The sequence below is a fragment of the Oryctolagus cuniculus genome, chromosome 3, assembly GCF_964237555.1.
Source record: "Oryctolagus cuniculus chromosome 3, mOryCun1.1, whole genome shotgun sequence".
NCBI lineage: Eukaryota > Metazoa > Chordata > Mammalia > Lagomorpha > Leporidae > Oryctolagus > Oryctolagus cuniculus.
This window is the reverse complement of record NC_091434.1, coordinates 153,298,004-153,313,327: the sequence shown is the minus strand read 5'-3', so window position 1 is coordinate 153,313,327 and position 15,324 is coordinate 153,298,004. Positions and strand designations below refer to the sequence as shown.

At 38.5% G+C, this 15,324-nt stretch overlaps 2 protein-coding genes across 6 annotated transcripts in view; both read left to right on the top strand.

Annotated features, from left to right (window-relative positions):
• CTTNBP2 (cortactin binding protein 2) overlaps positions 1-1,991 on the top strand; it is a 192,046-nt gene extending 190,055 nt beyond the window's left edge. For 3 of the 5 annotated variants that reach the window (XM_070069817.1, XM_051847988.2, XM_051847989.2), the window contains one exon: positions 867-1,991. In XM_070069817.1, the coding sequence (XP_069925918.1) occupies positions 867-1,112 (246 nt within the window). In that variant the 3' untranslated portion in view covers positions 1,113-1,991. 5 annotated transcript variants of the gene reach the window in all.
• Positions 1,992-12,982: 10,991 nt separating this feature from the next.
• Positions 12,983-13,776, top strand: LOC138849199 (enhancer of rudimentary homolog). The gene has a single exon (XM_070071574.1). It carries the CDS (start codon positions 13,058-13,060, stop codon positions 13,370-13,372), a length of 315 nt encoding a protein of 104 aa, XP_069927675.1. The 5' UTR covers positions 12,983-13,057; the 3' UTR covers positions 13,373-13,776.
• Positions 13,777-15,324: the final 1,548 nt, after the last annotated feature.

The window sequence follows — 15,324 nt, the reverse complement described above, 5'->3', positions numbered from 1 at the left end:
GGAAGACCTAAGGTCTTTTCCCTGCCTCTTTGCTCTTTGACCATGGGAAAATCATCAGACCTACCCAGCTCTTAGATTTCTCATCAGCAAAATGAGAAATATTGACTGAAATACTTGGGACACCTACATCCCATATTGCAGTGCCTGGCTTCCACCTTCGCCACTTCTGATACAGCTTCCTGCTGATGCACACTGACAGCCAAAAGATGATGGCCTGATTACTTGGGTCTCTGGCACTCCTATGGAGGACTGAGCTCTTGGCTTAAAATGCACAGCAAACTAATGGATATAAGAGCTATCACTTTACTTTTCAAGTAGATGAAAAATAAATACTTTAGAAAAAGAAAACTGAGAGCATACTGAGCCTACCAAGCACAGAATCAATGAGCAGCAGGTGCCTTAATTCACCTGGAGTGAGTTACAGCAGGGCAAGGGTGTTTCTCCTTTGTGTTCTTTGCTGTCTACCAAGCAACTAGAACAGTGCATATGTTATGGTAAATGCTCAAAAAGTGTTCATGGAAAAGTTAGGTGACTTACCCAAGGTGACATCATTGTTCTGTAGAACCTCTTACATTGAGGGTTCAAACAGTCCCATTCGCTGTTTTCTTAGTCCTGGGATTTCATGAAGTTCCTGTTGGTAAAGACATTTCAGACTCAGCATTTGATTCACGGACTCCTGCATTTAGGGCTTGTGTGACACCAGAAAAGGTCTAATGAAAATCAAGCAGGAGGTGCACAGATTGAGCTGCTTCTCTCCTTTATCTTTGGGGAGAGTGGTGTGTGTTTGCTCAGAACTAGAAGAGTAAAACTAGGTGTTGGTAATAATAATGGCACCCGTGTTCTACTTGGCATCTGTTTTCTTCCAGGAGGTCAGTCCTCTCAGCAGCCATCAAGCTACCGAATGCAGCACCAGTAAATCAAAGACTGAGTTGGGTGTTTCAAGAGTTAAATCTTTTCTTCCTGTTCCTAGAAGTAAAATCGCCCAGTGTTCCCAGAACACCAAAAGAAGCAGCAGCAGCAGTAATACAAGGCAACCAGAAATCAACAACAACTCCAAAGAAGAGAATTGGAACCTACACAAACATGAACAAGTAGAAAAACCTAACACATAGGCCTGCCTACAATATTCTCACTACTAACTTCTGTATATTTCACACAGAAACCAAGGACAACCAGATGTAAATACCTTCCAATGAATAAAATGTTTTCACTGTAATATAAAGTATGAGTGCGGGACCACTATTCATTTTTTGTAAAGAATGTATTTATAGCCAACTTTTGTCTTTTTTTTTTTTAATTCTGTAAGACCAAACTTCAATACCAAGAAGTTATGCCAACTTTTCAAGTAGTTTTATAAGAAAAAACTTGTAACAGTTTTCATCAAAATGTTCAGGGGTATTAAAGCAGAACTGTCTAATACTGTATATCTATATATATGTACATATGTATGTATATTTAACAAAGTCCACAAATCCTATGGCATACTACATGTTACAAAATGTGTACAACATTGGCTTAAATAACATGTACCATTTTAAATGGAAACCATAATTTTATGTTCACTTGATGGGGAATGACTAGAATGGGCAATAAATTATTTCTTAACAGTTATTTTCCATTAAAAGCCATATTAAGTATTTTGCCTGCTAAAGTTTTACATTTTAAATCTTTTAGTGGCTATGTTACCATTTGGTTGATCATGTATATATTTATGCTTATGAGTTTGCATTATGACTCCTTTAAAAGATGAAATTATAATGCAATAAGTGTTATCTTTCTTACAAAAGTTTTATACCTAAGTGACTATTAAAAATATCTGCATAAATGCTCCATTAAGTTAATATTGAAGGAGTTAACTGAATTATTTCTAATAGCACAATTGATAAAATATTTTCTAGAAGTGTTTCTTCTAAAAGTATTGATAAGAACACTTAAACAACTCACAGTTAAGATGTTTTGACACCAAATAAAATACTGAATTAGTGAAATAATTTTGCTATGCTTTTTATCTGTAGCTCTCAGTTTCCTCCCAGTTGGTATTTCACCTGCTGTTCATGAAGGCTTACTGAATACATTTTCATAAATACCAAAAATAGTTTAAGAGTATGGAAAGTACTTTTTTTAAACCAACATGGTTATTTATAGTGAAGTATACACATTTGCATTGATCTGTGTAAAACTTTCAAAATATACATGCATCAAAAAAAAGGGCTTTCTATGGAGGAAGAACATGATTCATGTTGTATTCTTCCGTCCTGGGGTGTGAAACTGCAGCCTCATGCACTAGAAAGTCAGATGGGATCACTAGAGCAAGGGACAGAGACTGGGAGGACCATGGAATAGTTTTAGGTATGGGCTCAATAATTCCTTCAAATTCTGGGTACCCTGATAGTCGCTGATGCTTTTTTTCACAAAAAAGACCACCGGTCCTGGGAACAAAACTGAAGGACCTCAAATCAACCAACATATCTAGGTCTAATTTTTTTTCTGCTTCTATGTAACCTGTGGTGGTTATCCCATTTGATTTGCTAGTGATGAGGCCCCGTAGTTTGTATTAGCAACTTCTCTGAAGGTAAAGATCCCATTAGTGTACTCAAGGACCAAAGGTGAGAAGACAAGACCAAATGTGGAATACACATCTTGAAGATGATTTGTAGTAACCAGTCCTTGCAACTTTGATCTGTTAGTAAAATTCAGTATGTGCAGTTTACAATTGCATGGGGGCAGACTACAAGGTACCGAAAGGCATTTACATTGAGGATTTCAAAATACAGGTACTTACTAATAGGTCATTAAAATCAATTTAGTGAGTCACACTAGAATTTTTAAAAACAGAATAGGGTAGAACAGAATCTGTCAGTCATATTTAGTAAGAACTGTCTGTGCAGCTTTTATTTCCATTACATGTATTATGAAAGTATGTACATGTGACAAAGTTTGAAAGTCAGTACCACATAATGGAACCTAGTAAGAGGGAGGCTACATGGGGGGAGTGGTGGTGAGTGATATGGTCTTTTGGTGGTAAACAGCCTTGGGATTGAGTTAAGCACTGCCATTTGTCAGATACTGCATAGCATGAGATGAATTACTTGCTCTTTCATTTAGTTGTTTGAGTTGTAAAATAAGGAACAAGACAACCTGCAGCTTGTTCATGAGCATTAACAAAGACAATACAGGTAGGCATTCCTAATTGCCCCACTCATTCATAAAATACATAATGAATCAGTATCTCTGAACTTTTTTTGTGGCATTCCATGTTAAAAAAAAAAAATAGGCCTGAAAGAGACTGTAACACAAAAAAGATTTCAATACTCCTACTTTCAATGATTGACAGATCACTTGGATAAAAAAAAAAAAATCAATAGAGAAATAGGTAAGCCATGCTTAAGCAGATATATGTAGACCATTCCACCTGACACTAGAACACACATCCTTCAAATTCACACAGAACATACAATAGAATTTTTCTCAGACCACAAAATGAGACCTAAATGTATGAAGATTAAAATCAGATCAAATACTGTTTCCACCACAGTGGTATGAATCTAGAAATCCATAACAGGGCAAAGCTTAGAAAATACACCAATACATGAAAATTAAACAGCAAGAGTAGCCAATAGGTCAATGAATAAATTAAAAGGTAAGTTAATTCCTTGAGAAATACGAAAATAGAAAATATGCCAGGGTCTATGGCATGTGAAAAAAAGTTTTAAGAGGAAAATGTACAGCGATAAATTTCTACATCAAAAAAGAACAGAAACAATCTGACATTATGCCTCAAGAACTAGAACAGTAAGAACTAAGGTAATTAGTAAAATAGAAAAAAGAGCAAAAATTTAGATACTTTGTGGCACTCTAACATCTTTCCAAATTATAATAATTCACAAGCACTGGCAGTTAAATAATCATCTGATTTTTAAAATATGGGTGTATGAAACAACTGATAAAAATGTCTAAGTTAATAACTATAGAACACACTTGCAATTTCTGCATGAGCTTAAAGATGTTTCTTAATTACATTTTCAGTTGCCTTATATAAAAATCCTGTTAGTAAAAGTAGCTTGATAGACGAGCCCAATTTTTCAGATACAGAATTTCTATTAATCCATAATAAAAATTAAATTCAGTTGACTAGGCCTAGCCATAATTTTGTTTAGGCTAGGCCTAAATCTGTTTTTAACAACGTTGGTCCACCACAGGAAATTACTCTTTGAAGTTATTTGACACTTTGAGAATTATATTGGAGAGATGGGATAGAATTCACAAAGAACTTGTACAGATTTCAAAGAAATAAATGAATAAATGCTCTCTATTAGTCTCATTCCAATTATGAGTAATGTTTTGTTGTGGGCCAAGATGTCTGTTGAGAGTGAATTTGAAATATGTCTATGGAAAATACACATGGAGGAGGAATTTGTAGTTACACTTCACTTCTAGTCTGCCTTCAGTCACGAAGATGACATTCAAATACCAGGTGTCATGAGCTCAGGCTCTGAGCACAAAGGTAACAGACATTTAACTTCTCTGGGCTTCAGTGTCCTCATGAGGAAAATTAGAGGGTTTTACTGCTTCCCAGAAAGAAAAACAGTGGAAAATCAGAAATCCTGATGGTTATTCCTATGCATTCTGATATCTTAATAAGGGCAGCTAAACAAACCTTAGAAGCTATTTGTGTTGTATTTTAATGAAATCAAGAATGTATTTCCTGAGCTACCTCAAGTAAATGTTCACAACTTTTTGATTCTAAATTCATTTGAGACAGATGGGCAGAAAGAGAAACAGACAGGGCTCTCATACAGTGGGTTCACTCGTCCAAATGCCCACAGCAGCTGGGATTGGACCAGGTTGAAACCAAGAGCTAGGAACTCAATCCAGGTCTCCCACAAGTGTCATGTACCCAGTGAGTTGAGCCATCATCTGCTGCCTCCCAGGGTCTGCTCTGTGGGAAGCTGGAATCAGGAACCAGAGCGAGGAATTGAACACTGGCACTCAAACATAAAACATGGGTATCCTGGTCCCATCTGTTCCGCATGACTTCATACTTCCTCATTAAAATAATGTTGTGCTGGCAATCAAGCATGTGATGTACAAGACACATCTTCTCTTGGAGTCTATTGGGTAAGACAGGAGTAAATGAAGAAACAAAACAAGATAATTTCCCATTGTTCTATAATGAAAATCAGAGTGATGCAATAGAGTACGCCTGGGAAAGATCAGGAAAGGAACATTACTTTAGGGCAGAATAGTTCAAGGAAGGAACTCCACGGACTGAACAGGAAGAAACAACATTGGTAACTGTTCTTAGGAAAAGATATACAAATGAGAGGACGTTATGAAAAATTTCTGCACAGCAAAGAAAACAATCAGTAAAGAGAATTTATAGAGTGAGAGGACATATGTAAACCATGCATCTGATAAAGGGTTAATAAGAAAAACATACATGGAATTCAACTTGATATCAAGAAAATAACCCAACCAAAAGATGGGCAAAGAACCTGAATAGATATCCAAATGGCTAGCAGGTACATGAAAAAATGTTCAACATCAATAAATATCAGGTAAGTGAAAATTAAAACCACAGAGAGAAGTCATCTCACCTTTTAGATGGGCTATTACCAAAAAGATGAAAGCTGTGTTGCAATGATATGGAGAAAAGGGAACCCTTGCACAGTGGTGGGAATGCAAATTACTACAGCCATTATGGGAGACTGTATGCAGCTTCTTTAAAAAAAAATAACTAGAACTACACTATCATCCAACAATTCTACTACTGATGGGCTATAAAGCCAATGGAAAGGAAATCCACATGTTCAAGAGGTACCTGCACTCCCTTCTACATTGCATTAGTCACAATTACCAAGGTTTGAAATCAACCTACATGTCCATCAAGGGATGGATGGATGTATAAAAACACAATAGAACATTGTTCCATCTTTTAAAAAAAAAGGAAATCCTGTCATTTGCAACAGATGAACCCAGAAGTCCTCGCATTAAGTGAAATAAGCCAAGCAGAGAAATATTTCATGACCTCACTCATACATGGAATCTGAAAAAGGCAAACTCAGAAGCAGATAGCTGATGATGTTACTGGAGGTTGGGAATGCCTGTGGGCATTGGGAAGATGTTGGCCAAAGGGTACAAAATTTTGATTAGATAGAAGAAATATATTCAAGAAATCCGTTGTCCAGCATGGGGACTATAGTTAATAAGAATGTATTACAATCTTGAAGACTCTCAAAATACTGATTTAAAGCAATCATAACGAAAACCTTAGACTTTTTTTTTTAAATCACCAAGGGGCCAACGTTGTGGTGCAGTGGGTAAAACTGTCACCTGCCATGCTAGCATCCCATATGGGTGCCAGTTCATGTCCCACCTGCTCCACTTATGATCCATCTCCCTTCTAATGGCCTGGTAAAAGAAGTGGAAGATGGCTGAAGGGCTTGGGCCCCTGCTATCCACATGGGAGATCTGGAAGAAGCTCCTGTATCCTAGCTTTGGCCTAGCCTAACCCCGGCCAGTGCAGCCATCTGGGGAGTAAACCAGTGGATCAAAGATTTCTCTTTCAGTCTCTCTCTGACTTCCAAATAAATAATCTTTTTTTTAAATTACCAAGCTCTTTATATATATATATATATATATATGACTTGCCTTTTAATCCAGTAATTTCTGGTGTATCTGCTTGGATCTCTGAGCCAAATGCAGAATGCAGATATTCAAGTCTCTCTAACTTAGAGCTGAATTCTTTCTACGGTGACCATTCATTGATTTGGGGCATTTTGTTCTCTTTAGGAGGAAAATGCAATCTGACAAAGTTCTGGTTTCTAGGTCTCTGTGCCAACAGTCCTAAACAATCAATGTTCTATTTTTTTTTTCCTGACAACCCATTCAAGGGCTGTTTAAATGCAAATATAATAGTATTTCCACTAAAATATTTTTTTCAAAGCAAAAGGAGCATGAGTTGGATTCATCAAATCAGTTTGTTGTACAGAACTTTCTGACCATTCATTTGTTTTAACCTGGAATTTGACATTGGCCTTGTGACTCATGAAATAGGAACTAGTGTAACACATAGCACCTGTGTGATGTAACTTGAGAAACAAAACAAGATGTTTCCACCCACTGTCCCTCTCTTGCTTCTTTCTGAATTGTCTTGCTAAAATGTGATTTGTGGTATCTTGTAATATGGCACACAGAACACAGCAACTGAAGCAATAAAACTTTCTGACCTGCCCTTGAGTGATGTGTATCATTAACCATGTGATACTTAACATTTCCAGGCCTAGTTTGCTTATTTGAAACTAAGGTACCTTCCAAAACTAGAAGTATTTACTTCTATAATTCACCAGGTATTTAAAAATCCCAGATTTTTTTCCTAACCAAATGCTAAGGCAACAGAATCCTTATCCCTGCATTTACTTGGAAGGAATGAGGTGTGAACATGGAAATGAAGCCCTAAACATCAAGTGATGCCCCTACTTGCACTTTGTTAGGAGGGGAGCAGTGAAGGAAATGCTGGAACATAAAGTAGAGAGCAACAAATCCAAGGGAAAATGGGCCAAGGCCAGAAAAGTGGGCAAAAGATACAGAGCAGTACAGGCTGAAGATTGGTGTTTGGTTGAAGACATATTCCATGCAACTAATCCTAATAGACCAGGACCACTGGGGGAGAAAATGCTGTATTGAATATTTAATATCAGCCAAACAGGAGGCTAACAGCTAATTAAAGGCAAAATCCATTTGTAACTTCTCATTTTTTACATCCAATATTCAGTACTATATACTGGTACTGTAATAGATGTTTGGCAAGAACTGTGAAAATATGATGATACAATGGTGATAGCTATCCCAGGCTATTTGGGAGCCCCTGTTTAGTTCAAGATCTTCTCAAGCAAGGTTTTGAGAGCTTTCATCCACCTCCACAATAGGTGTCTACATGTCTTTCATGTAGAGTTTTAGAACTCCTGGACTTATTAAATGGCATAAATGGGGAATAGAAGGACAGAAATCCAAAGACATAAACCACGCTATAGAAAATGGGGCAGTCTTGCAAACCCTTAGCCCACCAGGGTTCCTGAACCCCCAAACAGGGCCTCTCACAATGGCCTGACTTGCCACTGCTCATGCAGTGTCTCCTCTCTCAAACCATGTTTCCTAGGAATTGTCTGCTTTTTTGAGTTCCGCCATCCCCTTTTCAGTGTTTCTTTCCCACTCCCATCATTTCTTTTTTTGACAGGCAGAGTGGAGAGAGAGAGACAGAGAGAAAGGTCTTCCTTTGCCGCGGCCGGCGCACCGCGCTGATCCGATGGCAGGAGCCAGGTGCTTCTCCTGGTCTCCCATGGGGTGCAGGGCCCAAGCACTTGGGCCATCCTCCACTGCACTCCCGGGCCACAGCAGAGAGCTGGCCTGGAAGAGGGGCAACCGGGACAGAATCCGGCGCCCCGACCAGGACTAGAACCTGGTGTGCCAGCGCTGCAAGGCGGAGGATTAGCCTAGTGAGCCGCGGCACCGGCTATCACTTCCATCATTTCTTGCCCAGCCAACTCTATTTCCCTTGCAGAAACTTCTTGGGCTCCTTTAGTGTTTATGCCCTGTTCTCTGTCAAGAGTGTCTCCAGAGTGTTTTAGCCAGGCAACAGAATTTGAATATGTATTTGAACAACACAAATGTATTGCCACCATCACTTCAGTTGGTTGGCTAGTACTAGTTTCATCAAAAACAAAAACATCACTTCTGACATTTCTTCCACTAATAAGCAGACTCTAGTGCCGATCAGTCATAAAGTTAGAGAAGAGTTTGTGGTAGCTGTGTAAGCATTGCCCCTCAGAAGCTAGCTGAGCGCTCCCAGGCCATGGATTTCTAATGAAGATAACTGCTTGAACCAGGGAGTCCCACATGGTAAGGCAGAACATCTTAAAACTAATCACAGAGAGCAGGGTTTTTGACCCACTGGTTAAGTGTCTACAAGGGATGCCTATATTTCATATTGGTATCCCTAGGTTTGCATATAGCTTCTGCTCTGCTTCCTACTAATGTGCATCCTGTGAGGCAGCAGGTGAAGGCTCAAGTAGTTGGATTCCTGGCACCCATGTGGGAGACTCAAGTAGAGTTCCCGGCTCTTGGTTTCAATCTTGCCCAGTACTGGCTGTTGTGGGCCTTTGGGGAGTGAACAAGCGGATGGCAGCTTTCTCTCTTCCCCTCTGTGTTTGTGTCTCTATTCATTTGAAAGACTGAGAGAGACTTACATATATAAACAAATTTTTAAAATTTCAAGCAGAGCTTGCACTGTGACACGGCCAGTTTAACCACTGCCTGCAGTGCTGGCATCCCATATGGATGCCAGTTAAAGTCCCTGCTGTTCCACTTCTGATCCAGCTCCCTACTAATACACCTGTGAAAGCCACAGAAGATGGCCCAAATTCTTGGGCCCCTGAACCCACGTGGAATCTCCAAATGAGCTCCTGGCTTATGTCTTTGACCTGGCACAGGCAATGAAGCCATTTGGAGAGGGAATAAGAGGATGGAGGATCTCTCTCTCTCTCTCTCTCTCTCTTTCTCCTATCTCTGTCTTTATCTTTCCCTCTCTCCTATCTCTGTCTTTTTCTCTCCCTCTGTGTAACTCTTTCAAATAAATCTTTTTAAAAATGTTTCTATAGAAAATTGTCTATTTGCAGATGACATGACAACTTATAAGGAATCTACAAGTCAGCCACTCATAACAATTTCTTGAGGTCAGATATAATATATAAAACCAATTATAATTCTACAGTATTACTATGACATCAAAATCAAACAGGTATACATTTAATAAAACATATAGACATTTAAGATACTGTAAACCCCAAAAAAGTGAAAAAAAATATGATCCAGATAAATGCAGTACAAGCATACTTTCAAAAGTTCATGAAAGATGAAATTAGAAGATAAATTTTACTGCAGAACACTTTGGAACTCCATGCATAGTTTTTACAGTACACACCTTCCATGAACTTTTTGAAGACTCCTTTTATCATGTCAACAAATAGGAACAAGCTGTAGTTCTTAAGGCACCATTTCTCCCTCAAATTAACCACAGGTTCAAAGCAATCTTCCAATATCCTATAGGATTTTTTTATGTTTCTTAACAAAAATGACAGTCAAGTCTAAAATTTATGTAAGAATATAAAGGAGGCAAATTGACCAAATGAATTTTGAAAAGATTGCACTAGGAATTTAAAACTTATGGTAGAATATAGTAATAGAAATAAAGCACAGGGTGGATCCTGGAACAGAATTGAGTTCAGAAAAACTCACCTACATATACTCAATTGTTTATGAAAGTGTCAAACTAATTCAGTGGGGGAAAAGGATGATCTTTACAACAAAGAGAGCAGAGACAATTATATATCATTAAGCACAAAAAACAGACAGAAAAATCCAAGAGTCTAAAGTATACAACTTCTATAAGAAAACAGAGGGGAAAAATCTTCTCCCTTAGGTTAGGCAAGGATTTCTTAGGGTATAAGAAGCAAGAAACACAGAATTTGACAGTGGGCAGCTTTTAAGATCTACCATCCTTTTTCCCCTTGCCCTCATTGGTCAACCTGACAAGACAGCTTCAATGGCCTTTCTTTTGCTCTGGCCAAAGGTTCAAACCACACAAGCCCTTGTCCAAACATGAAAAACCTCTCTCCAGCCTCTATACCCATGAAAATTCTGGTCACTGGTTCTCCCCGCTCTCTTAACCTATTTTTAGCTTTCTCTGGGAATCTGGCCTGCTCTCCCCAGAAGATCTCATTATATGAGTTATAAACTTCTCCACACCCTCCTGAGGTATTATGTGTCACCAGTTTGATGACATTTGGGGTGAAAAGTCCCAACTTCATATGTGTGGTGACAACACCATCTTCCTTCTTATCCTTTGAGGTAATAAATATTAATTTATACTATATTTAATCCTCTGAATACTTAAAAAATTAAGTATCTTTGCCTTTAAGCTGAATATTTACCCAATATATTTGAAGAGCCTTACTATATCAACTAATCCTTTATACAATGTTCACGACTAGATGGTCATGTTAGTCTTGTGGTTTGCATTTACTGTTTATTTCATCATAAGCCTACACCCTGTTAAGCTCATACCTACCAACTTCCCCATTCATTAGAGTATTTGCACTGCCAAGATGGATCACTATTTTCTTCCTTCACTGATTTAATTCATCAAGTTTTTACACGTCTCAAAAATAAAGCCTAGATTCAGGGAATCCCACAGTACTCTGGGACTGTGGGCAGATCCCAGTTTGGTCATTTGAATGCCTACCATGATTTCCATTAGAAATAGCCAACCTGTATGTTGCAGAGTCTAATCAGTATTAGTCTCTTTATAGAGACATCGGCAATCGTGGGACTCACATGGAATTCCAGGAGTGTGGTTCTTCTCCCGGAGTAGGGAAAAAGTCAACCTTCCCACAATATCTGCCGTTCATGTACAAACTAAAAAAGAGCCCACACCAAAGATCTGTTGCTTTAAAACCCCAGATAAGAGACTCACCCACACCAAAGCAAAAAAGCCAAAATGCGTGTTACCAAAATTGCATGCCTATGAAGTATACAGGTTTTTGTGGAACTTCTTAAACAGTCATAATTCTTGATTTTGAATTGAGATCTAAGTCTCAACAATCCATTGGATACCTAGGTATTTATTTCCATTGAAAAGTTATAATAAATATTATCACTCAAAAAAAGAATCTCTAATTGAGAAAATTCCTTGCCACCTTCTCCCCACCCTAGTCTTCCTTGTGTATTTTCTATCTACTATCAAACCACAAGCTAGGCCAGCTGCTTATGTTGAATACTGGTTATGACACTAATCAAATATTTTAAGCTTGTTTCGTTTGGGATCAATTTTTTTTCCCAGTTCAGTTCTGTAGTTCCTAACTTCTTTTTTCCTTTTTGAAGATGCATATCGAAAGGGTCATTTATACCATCTCATTTTTTCTAATTGATTACCTGCTAATTTCATTCAATAATTAGTTGGTTTCTAACCTTTCTACAAAGGTTAATGTAAACATAAAGCAAGAACTGGGAGCAACTTGATATTAAGCATAGCATTTTCTAAAAAAGGGGGGAGTAATAACAATACATTTGAACTCTTAACAGCCTGGATATTTCAAAATGAGTGAAACTATGTTATTACAAAAGTTAAAGGAAATGAAGGAGGAGGAACTGAGTGAGGGAGGATGGGAGGGAAGTATGGTTATCTTCTTAGAAGTATCTATGAAATACACAAAATCTGTTGTCTTTATGTTAATAAAAATTTGAAAATATTCTCTTGAAGAAAATGAGAACCTTGCATTCACTTGGTCAACATTCAGTATCAAAGATAATACACAACCTCATGACTCCATACAGATCACTTCTGCTGTAGTGTTATTTTGTCCAAGTCATGTATTGACTGTATAAAAGAAAGACCTAGTTATGCCTATGTTTTAACAAATCATCTGGTCGATTCAGAACTGAAAATACAATTTTTGACTAGCAAAGAAATTTCAGGATTTGTTATGCAAGCCTGTAATTTTACAGAATTAGGAATCAAGGCCTAGAGAGATTAAGTGATTTGCTCAAGGTAATGAAACCATTTAATGACAATAATGAACTAAGGCCAGGTTCACTGACTCATGCTGCAGCAATATTTAGTCATGATTCTTTGCTTTTGCCTGCCCCAAATCCACCCTTCTGGTAACACACCTGATTTTCCTTGGCAAAGAATTTCTTTTTTAGTCAATACATGACATGTAGAGCCAACTCCTTTACCAGCTTGAAATTTGGCATGTGACCCAGTCCAGGCCAATCAGAGCCAGAAATATTCAAATCTATGATTATGTTTTAAGTTCAGATAGAGACACTATCCCCACTACAATTGTTGTTGAAAGGATAGATATAAGCCTGGAGCCACTGGTGCCATCTTGTCACCTCCAGGGTGACAAAGAAAAAAAAAATAGGCTGTTGGCGGCGTTGTGGCTAAGCTCGTGTGCGGCGGCAGTGTCGGCAGCGGCTGCAAAGAGAAGAGTTTGGCGCGATGTCTCATACCATTTTGCTGGTACAGCCTACCAAGAGGCCAGAAGGCAGAACTTACGCTGACTATGAATCTGTGAATGAATGCATGGAAGGTGTTTGTAAAATGTATGAGGAACATCTGAAAAGAATGAATCCCAACAGTCCATCTATCACATACGATATCAGTCAGTTGTTTGATTTTATTGATGATCTGGCAGACCTCAGCTGCCTTGTTTACCGGGCTGATACCCAGACATACCAGCCTTATAACAAAGACTGGATCAAAGAGAAGATCTACGTGCTCCTCCGCCGGCAGGCCCAACAGGCGGGAAAATAATGGAGTGGAAGCAGTAGGGGGGTGGGGGTGGGCTTGGAACACAGGTGTGTACAGCGTGCTGTAGTGGGAGTTTTGTATTATAGTGATCCTGTTTCCACTTGGTACACTCTAGCCAGATTGAATGTATCAGATGAAGTGTGAGAATGTTGTTCAATCTGAAACCCCCATTGCCCCTTTTTTCTTTTCTTTTTCTTTTTTTTTTTTAACTTAAACATTTTTATGAGGATTTAGATGGAATTTTTTTGTCAGTTAATGTTGGTTCCAGAGCTTCAGACTGTTGAGATCTGCTTTATAACAGTCACTGTACTAACCCTTTGAGATGGGGTGGGGGGTGGCTCAGTTTAGTTACATCCTCAAGGCAAACTCTTAGTGGAAAATAAATGTTCTTTAGTTATAAAAAAAAATAGAACTAAACTGAGCCCTAGGGAAGGGAATACACATTTGGTTTGGGAGCACCAAAAGAATCCTAGACTCACATGAGCCAACAGATTCCTCCTTTAACTCAAGCCATCGTGAGTCAGACTTCTGTCTCTTGTGAACGGAAGTCACACAACCTCAAAACTGCAGAAAAACAACTCTGGACTTTGTCTCATACCAAGACATAGTTGATTAAGTTTCATAAAAGAGGAAGGAAAGCCTACTCCAACTTGTCAAAGACATTCCATGATCATAGTAGAGATGAAGTATTTTGCCTTTTACAGTGGTGTCCTTTTATATGAGATGAAGCTTTAGAAAAGTAGACATTAATCTGTCTTACTTTTGAAGAGAATGGTGCATTCTGGGATAGGCACCAGACCAAAGGGAATGCAGAGAACTGGGCTTAATATCTGTGTCTCCACACCATGGGCTTAGAAGAGGAGGAAATACAAAATAAAGAATATGTTAGGAAAACTTTGAAAGTCTTCCCGTGCAGTACTCTAAGGTTTTTTGTTTGTTTGTTTGTTTGTTTGTTTGTTTTAGGAAAACTTACACTTGTATATGTAGAGAAAATAGATTGGGTGTTGTTTAAGACTAGGGAGGATAGAAAGGTTAGGGAGTATTAATAGCTAAAGGACAGGAGGATTCCTTTTTGAGTTGTTGGGGATATTCTCAAATGTGATAATGGTTGCACAATCCTCAATATACTAAAAACTATTGACTGTATACTTTGAATGGGCAAAACATTAAAAAATACAATCTGAAGATTCTTCTATCTTTTTCACTGAATACACCCAAATTTTTCTTTTTGTATAGCAATAATATTGTAAAATGTTCTGTAGGAAAATAAAAGGACAATTCAGTCTCAACTGTAGCAAGTTACCCAAAATTTATTTTGATTATTAATGATATAGGAAATACTTTTTCTTTAACTTCCTTGATAAGGCCCCTCTATTTTTTAAAATATTTATTTGAAAGGTAGAGTTACAGAAAGAGTCAGGGAGAAACAGAGAAAAAGTTCTTCCATCTACTGCCTCACTCCCCAATGACCACAATGGCTGGAGCTGGGCTGGGTTGAAGCCAGGAACATCTAAAAGGTCTTCCAAGTGTGCAGGGGCTTAAGCACTTGGGTCATCCTCCACTGCTTTCCCAGGCACATTAGGAGGAAGCTGGATTAGAAGTGGAGCAGCCTGCACCACAGGCAGCAGCTTTACATGCTACACTATAAAAAGAAAAACATATAGGGGCTAATGCTAAAGATTTATTTTATTTATTTGAAAGAAAGGGTTAGAGAGAGAGGTAGAGACAAAGAGGTGTTCCATCCGCTGGTTCACTCCCCAGCTTGCTGCCAATAGCCGGATCTGCACTTATCTGAAGCCAGGAGCCAGGGGCTTCTTCTGGGTCTCCCACGTAGGTGCAGGTGCCCAAGGTCTTGGGCCATTTTCCACTGCTTTCCCAGGCCATAGCAGAGAGCTGGATTGGAAGAGGAGCAGCCAGGACTAGAACCAGCACCCATACAGGACGCCGGAGCTTCA